The sequence below is a fragment of the Rhipicephalus microplus genome, chromosome 5 (assembly GCF_043290135.1).
Source record: "Rhipicephalus microplus isolate Deutch F79 chromosome 5, USDA_Rmic, whole genome shotgun sequence".
NCBI lineage: Eukaryota > Metazoa > Arthropoda > Arachnida > Ixodida > Ixodidae > Rhipicephalus > Rhipicephalus microplus.
The window spans coordinates 95,785,851-95,803,197 of record NC_134704.1 but is presented as its reverse complement, the minus strand read 5'-3'; the positions used below and the strand labels follow the sequence as shown (position 1 = coordinate 95,803,197).

Below are 17,347 nucleotides of genomic sequence, written 5' to 3'. Positions count from 1 at the left end.
TAACACCCGCTTCTTCGCACGTATCACTTTCCTTTACATTGCCCTGCCGTGGTGGTCTAGTACTCGGCTGCTGACCCGCAGGTCGCGGGATCGAATCCTGGCAGCGGCTGCTGCATTTACGATGAAGGCGGAAATCATGTAGGTCCGTGTGCTCAGATTTGGGCGCACGTTAAATAACCCCGGGTGGTCCAAATTTCCGGAGCCCTCCACTACGGCATCTCTCAAAATCATGTGGTGGTTTTGGGACGTTAAACCCCACATATCAATAATCAATTATCTTCCTTTACATTGCTCGCTGCGTCGTCCTCAATATAAGTTAAACCAGTTGTGTAAGCCTCCAGGTTTCTGCAGCGTAGGTAAGCACCGGTAGGATGCAGCTGTTAATTAAACATGTTAATAATTATGTTATTAGGCATATTATGAAATAATATATTTTTTAAATAATGGCAGTAATAAAGACTGTCTGAAACCGTAATGGGCATTTACGAACCAAATACTTTTGAAGCCGGCATGTGTGTCCTTGGTATGTACGTCCGACGAATGTTTACCCCGCGCGTAAGCGCCTCCCGCGAATTCAAAGTAAAAAAGCCCACGGTGACCTTGTTAAAGGAAAAAAAATACTCTTCCTGTGAATCAGATAGCGCCAGCCTCGCAGACACCTCAGCGATATGCGCCTCGTTGTTATATCAATGACGTTTCGTCGCATACGGTGTAAACGGCATCACATTGTCACAGCCACCGCTATTTTCTGCGGGAAAATCCCCCTCGCTTCTTCTCACGTCCCACTTTTGGACGGATGCGCGTCGGACGCAACAAATAGAAAACAAAATGAGCAGAGGGGCGTGAAGAATGGATGAATTGTTAAAAGGCCACGGCGATTCTCGTTCATAATGTGGCCTAAAACAAAGAAGCGGTGGGGAAACAAAGAGAGAGTGGTTGCCCTTCATTTTGTCACTTTCGTTTGTATCTATTCTTTTGCCGGGCGCACAACCTACCGAGCGAGTTGCCTCACGCTTAACCCCCTTCTTCACCCCCTTCTTCTTCTTTCTGCTTAAACACACACAAACACACACACGCACGCGCACACACACACGCACGCACACATACACACACACACAAAATCAGCGGAACACAAACGTTTGAAGCGAAAGTGCATGCTCACCAATGTCATCTCAGCTGCTTGCGTATATGCCTACGTGTGAAATAAAAAGAACATTAACACGTGGCCTGGAGATGGACAGTGAGGAAGAGAGCGAAATTAGACGACTGGCGCCCACAACCCACAGGGCTCCAGCGTAATATGTGCGCACAAAAAGAATACATCGGGGAGGTGGCGAGGGAATCGGTCACGCGCTGCTAGCAGCGCGTTGCGGATCAAAAGCGCACGAAAGGGCGACGGAATAGCTGTAAAACAAAGAACAAAAAAGGAGCAAACAAATGAACGTTAACGTAAAGAAGGGTTGAGAAAGGTAAAAACCCACCTTTTGTGACCGCCTTTCATTATACTTTTGTACTTCTCTATTTCTTTCGTTGTCTCCCGTTACTTCCCCCTCCTACCCAAGCTCCTCTCCTCCCGGCGATTTCGCCGTCCGATACCGGGACGGAAATTCGTCCGCGTCCAATCGGCCGGGCATCCCGGGATCGTGAGGTCGCTCACACCACCACGCCGCGGCGACTCTGGTAACGCGCCAGACACGTCGAACTTTGACGTTCCGATCAGCAGCTCTAGTGATGCCCTAGGGAGTCGGTAATTCACAAAATCACTACATCCGTTGGGCTCTAGAACTGTGGTTATCCTTTTCTTGTGTGTGAAATCTCACGACTCTTTTGAACCGGCGGTGAAGGGAGCCCCCCGTTGTTGAAGCCGCGCTCCCGTAAACGAAGCCATATCGACAAAGTGGTCGTTGTTAATCTCGTGAAGGTGTTGTCTTCTACAGGACGGTTCAACGAACGACGATATCGAACTCGACCAACTCGCTTCGCGACGAAAGCTTTACGCCTTTTTTTTTTTTTCGTTCGCCGCGTTACTCGCGAGAAATACCCGACCGTCTTCTGTAAACGTCGATAGAAGACAGCAGTGCCGCAGACACCCGTAACCGGTCGGCGACGTTTGTGATGGTTTTTCGTTCAACACACCTTCTGGACCGACAGACGACTTGGAGGCTGCGCTCAGGCCGAGATCACAACGCTCGAAGACCCAAACTAGCCGCTGCGTGAGGCTGGCTGGCTGATTCTGTGGGGATCGCAAAACAGCGAGCAGCGGGATGGAGGTCACCGGTGTGGCGCCGTCGCGAAAGTGCGCCTGGGCCATAGGGACTTTGTTTGTCATCGGTAAGATACTTTTTGTCACTATTATATAAAAGTGGCATATTTATCACACTGAATGAATCAGACAGTGCAGGATGTTTCACTTCATGCCCACTTGCCTTGGAGCTATAGAGACAGTGTGCGCTCAGTTTGGAGGGGCAGGTTATAGCGATTGAGAATTATGGTAATCGAGCACAGCGTTCATTACACGTTGGTTTCCAAAGTATGTTTGGTTTTGAAAGTAAAAAAAAAAGAACTTTCGGTAAGAGGTACGCTTGCACGTAGCGTCGAAAGAGCGCTAGGGTGTAGATGTAAATGGGCAAATGTAGAATGTGCGATTTAGTTGCTGGGTCATTTTTAACTTTTTTTTAAAACCGCAAAGATACACTATACAGACGACACGAAAATAAAGCGCTGTCTGTACTATATGCATAAGCTTGTTCTTTCGCCCACGTGCGGCTCTGCTCTATAAGTGAAAACTAACAGACAGTTCTTATAATATTGTGTCTAACAGAGAAAACGAGCCCTTAAATGTACGCTTCTTTCCTTTGCTCGATAAGCGTAGTTCGTTGTGTGCAACCTATCCGGGCTCCTGGATCGTAAGATGTGCGCATGTGGAAATGTTGTATGTGCAAACTAGGAAGTGAGAGTTGAACTTATTAAAGTTATGTTGAAGTTCTTGAGAGAGGGCTCACTAAAGGCAAGCAATCGTGCGCCGCTTTATTAGAAATCACACGAGTACAACTGTAGTACGCAATTTGAACAGACGAGTGTATACTAATGTGCATTTTGGTAAAAAGAAAACGGAAAGTGGACCGTCAGCAAATATATTTTCATTGCCAGTGTGTTTTATTTGTTTCTTTCATCTTCCTGTTTTCACTTATTTTAGTTGGTTATTTTCTTATTTGATTTGGAATCATGACTTACTTAACCTTTGCTGCAAGATGCAGACAAGCGAAGTAACTCAGGCGTTCTTCCTTAATGCACCATTTTCAAAGTAGCCCATGTGTACGAAAATAGAAGCTCACGGTGTCGTGCACTTGATGATATGAAAGGTGCTTAAATGCACGGTGAAGTATACATTCCTGCGTCAAAGAAAAAAATTGACAAGGTGGTTCAATGAAGGCGTTTCTATGAGAGCCTAAGCTATTTTGTTTCTGGTCTCTCCAAGGAATGATACTGATTGGACAGTCGTCTGCAGAAGGCGCTAAAGGAGTCACTATTCTGGATTGTATCAGACAGGAGATCCCGGCAACGGTGAGAAACTTTAAGACATGCGCATTACACATTAAACATTACAACGTAGAACTGAAAGGCACTGCTGAAGGAAAAAAAGCCCTTGCTCTGTGTTCATCTGTGGTTTGTACTCGTCACTTTCGTGCTAAACTGGTTATCCACTAAAAGCCGTTTGATTACAGTACTGTCCTGCAAATGATGAACTTTCGGGTTCTGGAGATCTGAAATAGTTATTTATAGTCGGCCTTTGAAAAGAACTGACAAACAACTTGCACTCTAATTATGCACATGAATTATTCTTTGCGTGATTGCACTGGGAATAATTGAAAATTTATTGCGCCAACTCTGTCTATGCGCGAGCGTGCCCTTGGTTTGCCATGATTTTGGATCGTTTGTTTGATTGGCAATAACAAACAGTGCGTGCTGAAAGGCCAACTGCATGGCCGCCAACATTTCTCCTCTCTATGAAACTTTTTACTTTGCTTAGTTTGCCAGAGATAATACCGAGACGGGATTGATTAGTGCCGCAGACGGGATAGATTAGTGCCACGAGTGATGATAACAATCATCATGACGTGACGTCATCGCTTGGCCGAAATTGATTGATTGATTTGTGGGGTTTAACGTCCCAAAACCATCATATGATTATGAGAGACGCCGTAGTGGAGGGCTCCGGAAATTTCGACCACCTGGGGTTCTTTAACGTGCGCCCAAATCTGAGCACACGGGCCTACAACATTTCCGCCTCCATCGGGCTTGGCCGAAATTCCAAGGAAACCCAAGTAATGTGCAGAAACATTTTGTAGAGGGCGAGAGAAGATGAAAACTATTTACTGAGAAAAAATAAAACGTATTTTCTCTTTGACTCTTCTTGGGGGAATCGACCAATCAAATTGATCGACAGAGGATTTCTCGAGCTGTAATACAAAAAAGATGCGTATCCAACTATTTCGTCACCTGGCCAGAGGGTTAGATAGGTCCAATAAAAAGAAAGGTTATAAGAATAGCAGTCTTCACAGAAAAGATGAACAATAGTGGAAGTATAATATTGAGTGCAAAATGTTATACATATTTAAATAATCATACTGAAAAAACAATGACAGATGCGATGGCGTAGTGGTTAGAGCATCTGCCTCGCATGCAAGAGGTCCGTGGTTCTAATCCCGGTGCCGCACAGCTCCCAACCGGATTAAAAAAATATCCGCGTGTTGATGGAACTGCATTAAGAGGCCTGGGGTGCGGCCTCACCGGTAACCACCGCCGGGAACGCACTCCCTCACCAGAGAAGAATTGGCCACCCTCGTGCAGTATCTGGCCACTACCTCCCACATGCATACGTCAAATAACTCATGGCCCTCAGTCCCCAGCAGCTGCGAAGCAACTGACCACGGCGGCGGTCAGATCTGCAACGCAGCAGAGGGTGCTAAGAATCTCTGGATCCGGACAGGCCGCCATTGGAACCTGAACTTGGCAACGTTTAACGCTAGAACCTTACCTAGTGAGGGAAGTCTAGCTGTACTATTCGAGGAGCTAGAGGGTGTTAAATGGGATATAATAGGGCTCAGTGAGGTTAGGAGGACAGATGAGGCCTATACGGTGCTACAGAATGGGCACGTCCTTTGCTATCGGGGCTTGGCAGACAGAAGAGAACTGGGAGTGGGGTTCCTAATTCACAGAAACATAGCTGTCAACATAGAGGAATATTATAGCATTAATGAAACGGTGGTAGGTATCATAATTAAACTGAATAAAAGATACAAGATGAAGGTAGTACAGGCTTACGCGCCTACATCCAGCCATGATGACGCTTCGGTTGAAAGCTTCTATGAAGACGTGGAATCGGCAATGAGTAAGGTAAAAACACAGTATACTATAGTGATGGGCGACTTTAATTCAAAGATAGGAAAGAAGCAGGCTGGAGACCAGGCAGTAGGAGATTACGGCATCGGCACTAGAAACGCCTGAGGAGAGCTACTAGTAGAGTTCGCAGAACGCAATAATTTACGGATTTTGAATACCTTCTACCGAAAACGAGAAAACCGCAAGTGGACATGGAGGTGCCCTAATGGAGAAAATAAGAACGAAATAGACTTTATAATGAGTGCCCACCCAGGCATCGTGCAGGATGTGGAAGTGGTTAGCAAGGTACGATGTAGTGACCATAGAATGGTACGGTCTCGAATTCACCTAGACTTGAGAAAGGAACGACAGAAACTGATACGCAAGAAGCCAATCAATGAGCTATCACTGAGAGGGAAAGTACAGGAATTCAGAGTGTCGCTGCAGAACACGTACTCGGCTCTTAGTGAGGAAACCAACCTTAGCGTAGATACAATGAGTGATAATCTGACGAGTATCATTAAGGAGTGTGCTGTGGAAGTTGGAGGCAGGGTAGTTAGACACGACACTGGCAAGCTTTCCCAGGAAACGAAGAACCTAACTAAGAAGCATCAAACCATGAAAGTGTCAAGTACAACAGACAAACTAGAACTGGCAGAGCTTTCGAAGTTGATTAATAGACGTAAGGCGTGCGGTGTAAGGAGGTATAACATGGAGAGAATTGAACACGCTCTGAAAAACGGAGGAAGTGTCAAAGCAGTGAAGAGGAAACTTGGGATAGGCAAAAGTCGGATGTATGTACTAAGGGAGAAAAAGGGCAAAATAACTACCAATATGGATAGGATAGTTAAAATAGCGGAGGAGTTTTACAGAGATCTATACAGTAGCCGAGACAACCACGACCTTAATACTATAAGAACTAGCAGTAACCCAGATGACACCCCCCCCCAGTAATTATAGAAGAAGCCAGAAAAGCTTTGGAGAGCATGCAAAGAGGCAAAGCTGCTGGTGAGGATCAGGTAACATCAGATCTGCTGAAAGATGGAGGACAGATTGTGTTAGAAAAACTAGCCACCCTGTTTACGAGGTGTCTCTTGTTGGGAAGAGTACCAGAGTCTTGGAAGAACGCTAACATCATCTTAATACATAAGAAAGGAGATGACAAGGACTTGAAGAATTACAGGCCGATCAGCTTGCTCTCTGTAGTATACAAGCTGTTTACAAAGGTAATTGCTAACAGAGTAAAGAAAACATTACAATTCAATCAACCAAAGGAACAAGCAGGATTTCGAACAGGCTACTCAGCAATTGACCACATTCATACTATCAATCAGGTAATAGAGAAATGCTCGGAGTATAACCAGCCACTATACATAGCCTTCATAGATTACGAGAAGGCGTTTGATTCAGTAGAAATATCAGCCGTCATGCAGACACTGTGGAATCAGGGCGTAGATGAAGTATATATAAACATTCTGGAAGAAATCTACAGGGGATCAACTGCTATCATAATGCTTCATAACGAAAGCAACAGAATACCAATCAAGAAGGGTGTAAGGCAGGGGGACACAATCTCTCCAATGCTATTTACCGCGTGCTTACAGGAGGTTTCCAGAAGCCTAGAATGGGAACAGTTAGGGATAAGAGTTAATGGAGAATACCTTAGTAACCTGCGCTTCGCCGATGACATTGCATTGCTGAGTAACTCAGGAGACGAATTACAACTCATGATTATGGAGTTAGACAAGGAGAGCAGAAAGGTGGGTCTTAAAATTAATCTGCAGAAAACGAAAGTAATGTAGAACAACCTCGGAAAGGAGCAGCGCTTCGAGATAGGTAATAGTGCACTTGAAGTTGTAAAAGACTATGTCTACTTAGGGCAGGTAATAACCGCAGAGCCGAACCACGAGATTGAAGTAACTAGAGGAATAAGAATGGGGTGGAGCACATTCGGCAAGCACTCTCAAATTATGACAGGTAGATTGCCAGCATCCCTCAAAAGGAAGGTATATAACAGCTGTATCTTGCCGGTACTTAGCTACGGAGCAGAAATCTGGAGACTTACAAATAGGGTTCAGCTTAAATTGAGGACGACGCAGCGAGCAATGGAAAGAAAAATGGTAGGTGTAACCTTAAAAGACAAGAAGAGAGCAGAGTGGATTAGGGGGCAGAGTGGATTAGGGGATTAGGGGGGTTAAGGGTATCATAGTTGAAATTAAGAAGATGAAATGGACATGGGCCGGGCATGTAGCGCGTAGACAGGATAACCACTGGTCATTAAGGGTAACTAACTAGATTCCCAGAGAAAGGAAGCGGGTTAGGGGGAGACAGAAGATTAGGTGGGCAGATGAGATCAAGAAGTTTGCGGGTATAAATTGGCAGCAGCAAGCACAGGACCAGGTTAGCTGGCGGAACATGGGAGAGGCCTTTGTCATGCAGTGGACGTAGTCAGGCTGATGATGATGATGATGATGATGATGACTGAAAACAACGAGCACACCAAATATATATGAAAAATTCTTTAGAAGAAAATGATGAACAATGGGGAAAATATCACATAAAATATCAAACATATTCAAAGAGCCATACTGTAAGGAAACGACGAACACAAAATTACTAGGAAAACACTACTTATACACACGAAGATTTTTTAGTAGCAAATGGAAACTCAAAATGCCAAGCCAGAAACTAAGTATTGTTTATAGGCAACGTGAAAAACTTCTGCGACTTTCATCTCGAGTGACAAGTTGTTCCATAACTTATCACCGAAAAATTGGATTTGTCTTGCACCTTACATATTCGACAATAAAAGCAGATGCAGATTACCGAAGCTTGTGTGAAAGTGTTGTAGAACAAGGACGTGTTTGTGTATAGTTTTCTATTTACTAAACAATAAATCTTTATTTGCGTAAATTCAAGAATTCAAGATTCGGTTCATTAGAGACTCCGTGATGTTTGTCTGAGTGATGCAATTGAAAAAAAGTGCTCAGTTTGGATACTCTTCTTACCACGAAACAATATCCATATATAAGTAAGCTGTTCACGACAAACCAGAACTGTATAATAATATTGGCAGCTCGAAAGAAGTGCCAATCGTCGTGTGCTCTAGCATTATGATTGTGCGCTTTATTCAATGCACGCAATACAATATGAAAAGGGAGAGGTGAAACTTATATTGAACAATTTCAACTATCAAAATACGTGCTTCGGAGGGTAATGGATAGAGGTAAACATGCTGTGTATCTCTACTTAAGTCTGTGAAGTATTAGCCAGCTTTTGGTGTAAGAAGCGAGCGAAGTCACAAAGTTTGTAACACCGTTGTCACCAGCGAGTGAAGTCACAAAGTTGGTAGGAGAAATGAAGCCGACTAGAAAGATCATTTAGAAATAATACAAGCTTTATTTCTTTTTCTCTCTGATCCGAATTTCTGCATGTATGCTGCGTATACTCGCATTACCATAGTGAGTGCTGTTCAACAAATGACACCCAAAAATTACAGTCAGGTGATACGCACCACATTCGCGATTGCCATGTCATTACTTCTTCCTATGTCATCGCGCAGTGCCCATTACGGCGCTAATACGATGCAATTAGATCATTTTGTGTAATGGAGCGATGCGGGGTATAACATTTTAAAGAGTGCTTTTCTGAGTAGCTCGCTAGATATTTACCAACAGCTCGTAATAGATGCAGGGCAGTAAGTGCTAACAGCTCTGTCCAGCCTCTCTCCTGGTATTTTAAATAAACGCTCTTTCGCTCTCGTACAAAGCATCGCGCTTCTCTCTATGTTTCTGCTACAGAGCCATTTTTTCGGCGTGTTGGTAAACGGAACTTAGACTGGTGGCACCACTGTGCACGGATATGTAGGTTGGAATTTCCTGAAAATGAAAAAAATTGTTCACGTTAGAGCATAGTGTTGTCCTCTCTTTCATGTCCCTGTCTTTTAACGGTCAACATGTCAAATGTTTCTACAGGTTTCTCCAAAGTTCCAAGAGTGCGTGGACAACGTAACCATTGGGAGCTTCTACAAATTCATGACCGTAAGTCTTACTCCCAATTTAACAAAAAAAAAGAGAGAGAAAAAGAACTTCATTTGGTGCATATAGGAAGTAGAGTTGCTTCCTTGGGTATTTTATGTCGACTTAGGTGAACTTGTTTTAGCACATGACAGACGTGTCCTGGAAAAAAAGGATGGACAACGCGCAAAACGTACTTGCTGGTATTTCTCTTGTCCTTGCATGTCGGTGCCAAAACTTGTTCACACTGGGCAGCTCACTCTCAAATTTTACGCCAGAGACTTAGTTACATCTTTGTTTTTCTTGCTACACTGCGCAGGGTTTGCAATGCATCCTGAGGCTCGCGAATGCAGTAAGTATCTTCGAACAATACTTTTGCTGTTTTGTTTGTGGATATTGTAACGAAGCTCTGACAGGTGATAAAGAGGTGGTATTTGTAACGCTGACAAACGCCGCAGCCATACCGGTAAAATATGAAACTTCCACAATGGCAAACTTTGGTCTGGAAAAACAAAGCACAGTACAGCGAGCACCGTTAACGGTTGCCTAAATCTGATCATTGATGAAAAGCGCAGTGTTTCACTCGTACAGTTTAATCGTTAGTGTCGCACGAACTCCTAATTGTACGCTGCCATTTACCTAGCGCATGCAGTGTAATTCCACGATTCGACATATTATCCCAGAAGCTTTCAAAGCATGAAGCTTTCAACCTTGGGTCGTAGGATAGCTTCGTGAAAAGTGATTGTCTGTGAATATCGGTTCAAACGAAAAGCTTATCTAAACTATACATATGCAGGCATGTCAGCAATATAGGAATGAACGAATTTCAAATTTCTCAAAAAAAAAAAGACACTAATGTTTTCAAATTTCTAGTGGCCATCAACTGGCAAGTGGCCGCACTAGAAAAGATTTTCATGTACGCCCAGTTACGTGTTAAAAATAAAGAAAGCATGCACAGGAATCTAGCATACCAGTAAATGAATGCCAACATCTATTACACTGAAGTTAATTGAGGCACACTGTATTCGGAGGTCCGTCCGAGTGATAGTAACAGTGAAAGACCTGCTTTCGCTCGAGTGAAACCAACACTTAAAATTCATTTCGTGGTTTTTAACAGTTCAATTGAACACTAATAATAGAGCTAAAGGTGCGAGTATCATCATGCCTGCACCTTATTACATACGCAACGCACCACGAAGCGAATGGTATGATTTCACGTGGATGTATGTTGTTAACGTTCTGAGTTGTGTTATTGACAAACAGCCTTTTTATTGTCTGATTTCGCTCTACTTTTCTTCTTTTCTAATTCACTGTATGCACTAACTTCATTGGGAAAACCTAAAGTTTCGTTGATCTTAACGTTAAGATTAAATGCGCATAACACATTCGACTACTGACCAGAAGGTCCTCAGTTAAATCCCAGGCTGTGACGAACGCATACCAAAGAGGTCGAAGTGCTATAGCCTGCGAGTATTTGGCTGCATGAATATTGTACTGTAACGGCCCAAATTTATTCAGCAGCGCCTCGTTTCAGTGTGTTCGTCAGTAACAGCATAGCCAAGAACATAGATTGTTGACTAGCTTACGTGCGTACCGTACACTGTTTGCATGGTAACTAAACAATGACATTGCACGCATGAATCATGTCTGTAAATGGCGTGCCACCTTTCCTCCCTTGCTTCAATTAACTGAACAGAAAAACACAAGTACGCACTACCGTCATGACTTAACGTATACTTCTTGTGAAGTGTTAATGACCATTCTTGCTATTTTCTTACCAATACTTTCTCGTGCGATAACGTTTCAATAAGATCGTGGAGTTGGGACTGAACGAGGAATTGTCACGCGACATTACTGGTTTCCTTTCTTTATGATTACTTTGCTGATCTCAAATGATCTTTTTTGAAACATGAAGCTTTGACAGCAAGCGCTAATAGGATGCACATTAGTAGGGACGTATGTTTCTCTTTAGTTGAATGAGATATTTACCACGTTTTTCTTTATTTTGAACAAGCAGCACAATTACATAGCCTCACGGACATTCGTCAAACTGCACACGGATGGGGACACAAATTTATGCACTTTATTCATGAGATTGCGCTTCACGTTTTTTCTGGAATTTCACGAATGCTCGTGAAATACGTGTCGCCTAACTTAACCTAACCTAACCTAACCTAACCTAACCTAACCTAACCTAACCTAACCTAACCTAACCTAACCTATCGCAAAATCCATTTGCAGATTCGACCGGATCGCTTTGTCGACACCGCGCTGCTGTTCTCGGCGGTGGGGGACTTCAAGGGTACCCGGTTCGAGCTTGCAGTCGACAAGTGCGCCTCGCCGCCCATGCTGGTACTTATGGTTGTCCTTATATACACTGCAACGTCATGCTTTTTTCCTTTCTTGCACTGCACGAGACTGGGGGTGGAGTGAGAACGCGCCACAATTCTGTATTTGTGATTTGCTCAACAACGACGCTACAATCCGGAACAAATAACCGACTCCAAAAACTAAACGCTAACCGATTCGATTTTTTAAACTCGACCTTCTTCGATATGAGGAAACATTACTTATTTCACTCTTAATTGCCGTATTCAATTTGCGCCCAAAAAGACTCTCAGCAAAGCTCAGCGCAAGCTGCACCTACAGTATTCTAGAACCTTGACAGTAGCAGTAGATCATTTTGTTCATATTGCGCGCTAGACGCCAGCGTTACGTATTCTCCTGCAACCTACGTGGCCGCTGGCGATAACGCTTGAATATTCGACGGCACATGCGTAAATGCTGACGCTCATCCCTGCTTGTGAGTTTATCGATGATCGATGCTGTGTGTGCCTATATAAGTGTGCAGCGTGCCTTGCTTGCTGTAATTTAAGTTTCAATTCCGAGGCCACAGGTTCGGCCAAATAAAGAGACTGTGCAGACACTGACTGCTCGCTTCGTCAACGTCACGACCCCGTGACAATATATTATACACACTGCGATATTGTGCAAGAGGTGGACACCTGGTTTGATTCACTTGCCTTCTACCAGCACAAACTACACTATAAAGAAAAAGAAAGGAGGCCTCCGACTCTCTTTTGCAACGTATAAGAGCTGGAGTAATATTGTATGTAACCTCTCTTTGTCCGTGTGTCAGTGTACGCTGAAATTAAGTTACGATGCAACGTATCAAACTCTCATGCATAAGGCCTTCGACTGTGTTTTACAACGTGTATGATTCGTGTCGTGGCTTCACAAAACACCCGGGCATAAACTAGAGCAAAGTACACGGTACAGTGTTTATTTATAGTCATGTCCGGGTGCTTCGCGCCGTCACGATGAATCTTCCCCAACTAGCCAAGTTTTCTATCTTGTTTAATGGCTCCGTCGACTTTTTTTTTTTTTTTGCAACGTATACAAGACTCTCATGCATAAAACACTCTTTGAAGAGGCACGAAACCCTCTAAAAGGGTCAGCTGTGTACGCTTAACTTTATGCACAATTTTGCTTTTTCATGCACTAAATGCTGTGTGGCGGGGTGCTTTTCAGATAGCCCATATTTCAATTTCATTTCTCTTTTAAAATTATTTCTAAATAAGTGCACACATGCTCACTGGCTGCTGTTTTTCGATATACATGATGCGATGGAAGTTGCGGCGGGCGGGGTTTCGTGACCATACGTACACTGAATCAAACTCATTGCAGTCATTATAACAGTGAATACCATGTTGATTATGCTGATTGTAGTACAAGTAGCCCATTTGTAGCCGTGAGTGAATATCCAGGCTTTGAAATGCACTCCGCCTTTTTCAGCACCCGCATGCCCCAGTCTGTAGTTTTAGCTTGAGTGTTTTTTAATGCTGTCTTTCTGTCTCCCCCTTCACATCCTACCATCTTCTTCCCCGATTGTAGAATAGCAAATCACACATGCGTCTGCTTAACCTTCCTGCAATTGGTTTCTCTTCCTCCTCCTTGATTCAACCTATATCACATAGTTTGCTTATGTGGGTAGGCATTATTTCCGCCCTGATGGAAGTTGATAAAGAGAACTTCTGCTTTAATTGTGATCACTTCTAGTTCAAAATAATCTATTAATAGTAATAGTTGTTCATGCACCTGTTTTATTCTTCAGGCGATCAAGTTCACTACCTGCCTTTTCACTCGGTTTCAGGAGGTGAGTTGAACTTCGCATACCTTTTTAGTGCACCGCTTAATAAATGAACAATAGAATAAAGTAACAGATTGCTCCTAGAAGTCTGGTGAGTGTGCGACACAATATCGAGCTTTTAAGACGCAGAGAGATTATATTTGCGTTCAGTAGCTATGCCATAACACTTGTTCACCCCGTCTGTGTGCCAATAATACGTAAAAGCTATCAAGAAGAGGAATGTCTACCACTGAGCAGCGCGATAAACACACACACACACACACACACACACATATATATATATATATATATATATATATATATATATATATATATATATATATATATATATATATATATATATATATATATATATATATATATATATATATATATATATATATATATATATATATATATATATATATATATATATATACTTTCGTTTTCGCACCACACAAATGAAAGCACGGCCATGGCATGGTCCACTTGCCTTCTATTTCACTCATTTCTCAACACAAATACTAGTATGATATGGTAAAAGTTCATTTAGGTCCGTAGGGTCATTAACTGGCATGCAGCAAGCCACTCCCTCGTCGGTACAGACAGGCCTTGCTTTGCCGCCAGGTAATGGGCCCGTTCGACTGGCCATAGTTTTTTTCATTGAATCCAGACTGCCTGTCTTTAGGAAACAGGTAAAACTATTTCTTTGCTTTGTGATTTATACTTAGTAACCATTGGCCCAGTATTTTCGCTGGTGTTAGTTTTACCTTTAGGCATGACGTATTACGGACGTTAAAGCATCATCGAGAACAAGAAAAAACTAAAAAGCTTAAACACCAGCGCGTCTTTTAGATCCCGCTTTCTCAGCTTGTGTGCAGCGTCTAACAACGCGACAGCAGGCTCTGATTTCGACTCGCACTGCACATTTATGTTTAACTGCTCGCAGGTTTGCAAAACGAGAGTGAAGAAACCAGGATAGTGATTCCTGAATATTTTTGCGGAAGCGTACGAAGCATTAATTGCTGAGCACGCATCTGCGAGTCGAGGACGAAGCGGCAAGCCACGCGGCACTTCGTGAACAGCGGAGGTTCGCGGACAGCAGCCTCAGAAGCACGTGACCACAGCACCGGAGGCACTTGCGACAGTGAAGCGTGGGACGTGGTTGTCGCATCACTACATTGGCATCACTATGCTTGTACTAGCTGAAAAACGGAAGTGTTGTCTTTACAGTCAATATCGCTGCTTATAGGTCGCGCCGTGTATAGATATTTCGCACTATTCACGACACTTAGAAAACGTGAGCCACCGTAGCACGCAGCGTAGGACTCGCCTTTGCGAAGTCGTTGGTGGAAGTAAGGCTTGAGGTTCCACTAAGTGCTTTAGCACCGGTGACAGGGAATCATTTTAGGTGTGTCGAGAATAGGTTGGTAAAAAATAGTAGTGGGCACTAGCCAAAACTTGCACTTTAGGTCTACAGACTGACATTTTCGTATAGATGAGAAATTGAAACCACACAAATTGACGTTTAGAGAGCTGATACGGTGATTTGAGAAATCAGAAGTAGAACAGATGACAACTGTAATAAAAAAAAAGCGTCAGCTGAGAAGGAAGAAGTTAAGAAAAGAGATCTCCCCGCCCCCCTCCTCTTTCTTGTTTTGGGATAAAAAATAGCATCCGCCTTCAAAAAACGGCAGTATTCTGCACAGGGTCATGGAAAAGTGAGCGGTTGCAGTTGAAGAAACGTCTGTCCTAAATATAGAGTAGATATGACAAGGGCCATGCCATTGCTCTGATTGGCTGGGACGCTAGATTGACTGATGAACACTGATAGCCACAGAAGTCTCGCAGCGAAGTGCGGACTTTTCGTACAACCAGAAGAACAAAAAAAAAAAGACAGTGAGTGAATTATTTGGACTTACTCAAAGAATCTATAAGTAAAATGAAATTACTTCTCTTCACTTTCCCCTATTTGTCGTGAGCATGCAATTACAGCATCAAACTATGTTCTGAGCCCTATGGTATACGGAGTAGACAAACGGTTTATACATTGTCCAACTTTTCCTAATAATTAAAGCTCTCGTCTGTTATTTTTCTGTATTCAAAGCCAGTTTGTAAGAATCTGTGCGAAATTTTGCGATGCTGGAATGCTTGGTAAGAAAAGACTGCTAATTCGGGCAGAATCAGCACTGCCTTTTCTTCGAAAATGTTTCTTTTTGTTACTGGCTGACCGGTTGGTTTTTGAGGGACAAATTCAGCGTCACAGTAGGTTGAAAATTTTTATTACAAAAATATTCAGGGTACGATATTCGTTTTGCACACGAGCACTACGCTTCTGTCGGCCAAGAATCATGACCCAGCGTCGGCACACAACAATCATGTTGATATGTTTGGTTACTACAACAGTATGCAAGCATTACAGTAAAGGAACTGTATAACACTACTGGTATATAGTTCGATATATATATCAATACAGGTGACTGTCAGATATTGAAGCATGAACAAGGTACAAAACCTTAAACGAAGGTGCATCAGTGTGCATTGCTTCAAGATAAAGAAAGAAAAGTCGACGAGCAGCAACCCTTTTCATTTTCTTATTAACTGCTGCCTGGTACGACCTACGAGAATGAAAGACTTCTCTGTTAAGAAATGTAGTGGATGCATAAGCAATGCATCTTTTTTTCTGGCTTGTTTGTGGTGAAGTTACCGACTGCATGTATTTGTCCAAGTCCCCTTCACGATGTTGGTGTCAGAATGATTGCCATGTCTTTAGCGATTATTCTTGCTATGTTTTGCTGTCTGGTTAACCTTTGTGCCTTCTCCGTTTTGTATTCTTTATGTTATTCCTTCTTTCGTTATAGACTGTAGGAGGATTTCTATACGTACTATAGCCATAAGAAATACCTAGTGCTTGATGTCGTAGTAGGCTACAATCATTATGGTAATTTTCTGCATCCTTATTTATCATTATTTGTGGAACTCAGAATCATCCACCTTGCTTGTTTTTTATGTGCGCGTTGATTTTTAATGTTAACTTTGATGCAATATCAATCCTTCTGCAAGCACATCGATGCATCGCATGTAGCGATTGCTCATAGTGCCTGAAACAGGGTATAATAGCCAGAAAAGCAATGCCAGCTATTCATGTATATTGTGGTTTATATAATGACTGATACCTGCACATTCAGCGTTTATACAAGTTCTATAGTTCCAGAGATGAGATGAGATGGCTGCAAGGTTTTGCTTTTTTGGCGTACCGATAAAAATAGGAATCTAGGGTTGCTGCTTTGCTATTCGTAGATTTCCTCGCGATGCCTGTATCATATTTCTACGCGCCGCTATGTTCTTTTGCTTTGCTCTGAATGGACAAGAAGGAAGAATGTAGGGTGTCATTAGCGCGAGCATAATGTTCAAAATGCCTGTGCTGGATCGTGCTTTGAATTTTTTATTACTGTGCAGGACGTCTTCAATTCCACTCGTATATATGGAAAGTTATATGTGCAATGCCGCTTTGCAGTTCTTTCCAAAGCACCATACCTTAAGCTTACTTTGAAACAATGTCCTTTACTGAGAGTTGTTTGCGAATGAACTTGATGGTAGCAAATGTGTGGTGAACAGAAAACTGTAGTATGCGCAGTTGGCTTTGTGTAGAAAATAAACGTGCAAGAATTCACGCAATGTCGTAGCAAACGTATTTGTCTTGCAATGTTTCTCCACATAGACGTAAATCTCGCACGCAGTCATGCTTGTCAAGTGGAACAGAACGAAGCTCTTGAATGTGCTTCAAGCTATTAGTACAGAACATATTTTTGTCGACAGC

The 17,347-nt window shown here is 42.8% G+C and overlaps 1 protein-coding gene across 1 annotated transcript; it reads left to right on the top strand.

Moving 5' to 3' along the window:
- Window positions 1-1,557: 1,557 nt before the first annotated feature.
- LOC119174306 (uncharacterized) lies at window positions 1,558-17,205 on the top strand. Its single transcript, XM_037425157.2, has 7 exons — window positions 1,558-2,331; window positions 3,479-3,564; window positions 9,357-9,422; window positions 9,718-9,750; window positions 11,640-11,750; window positions 13,513-13,554; window positions 14,477-17,205. Exons 1-7 carry the CDS (start codon window positions 2,265-2,267, stop codon window positions 14,507-14,509), a joined length of 438 nt encoding a protein of 145 aa, XP_037281054.2. The 5' UTR covers window positions 1,558-2,264; the 3' UTR covers window positions 14,510-17,205.
- The last annotated feature ends 142 nt before the right edge of the window (window positions 17,206-17,347 follow it).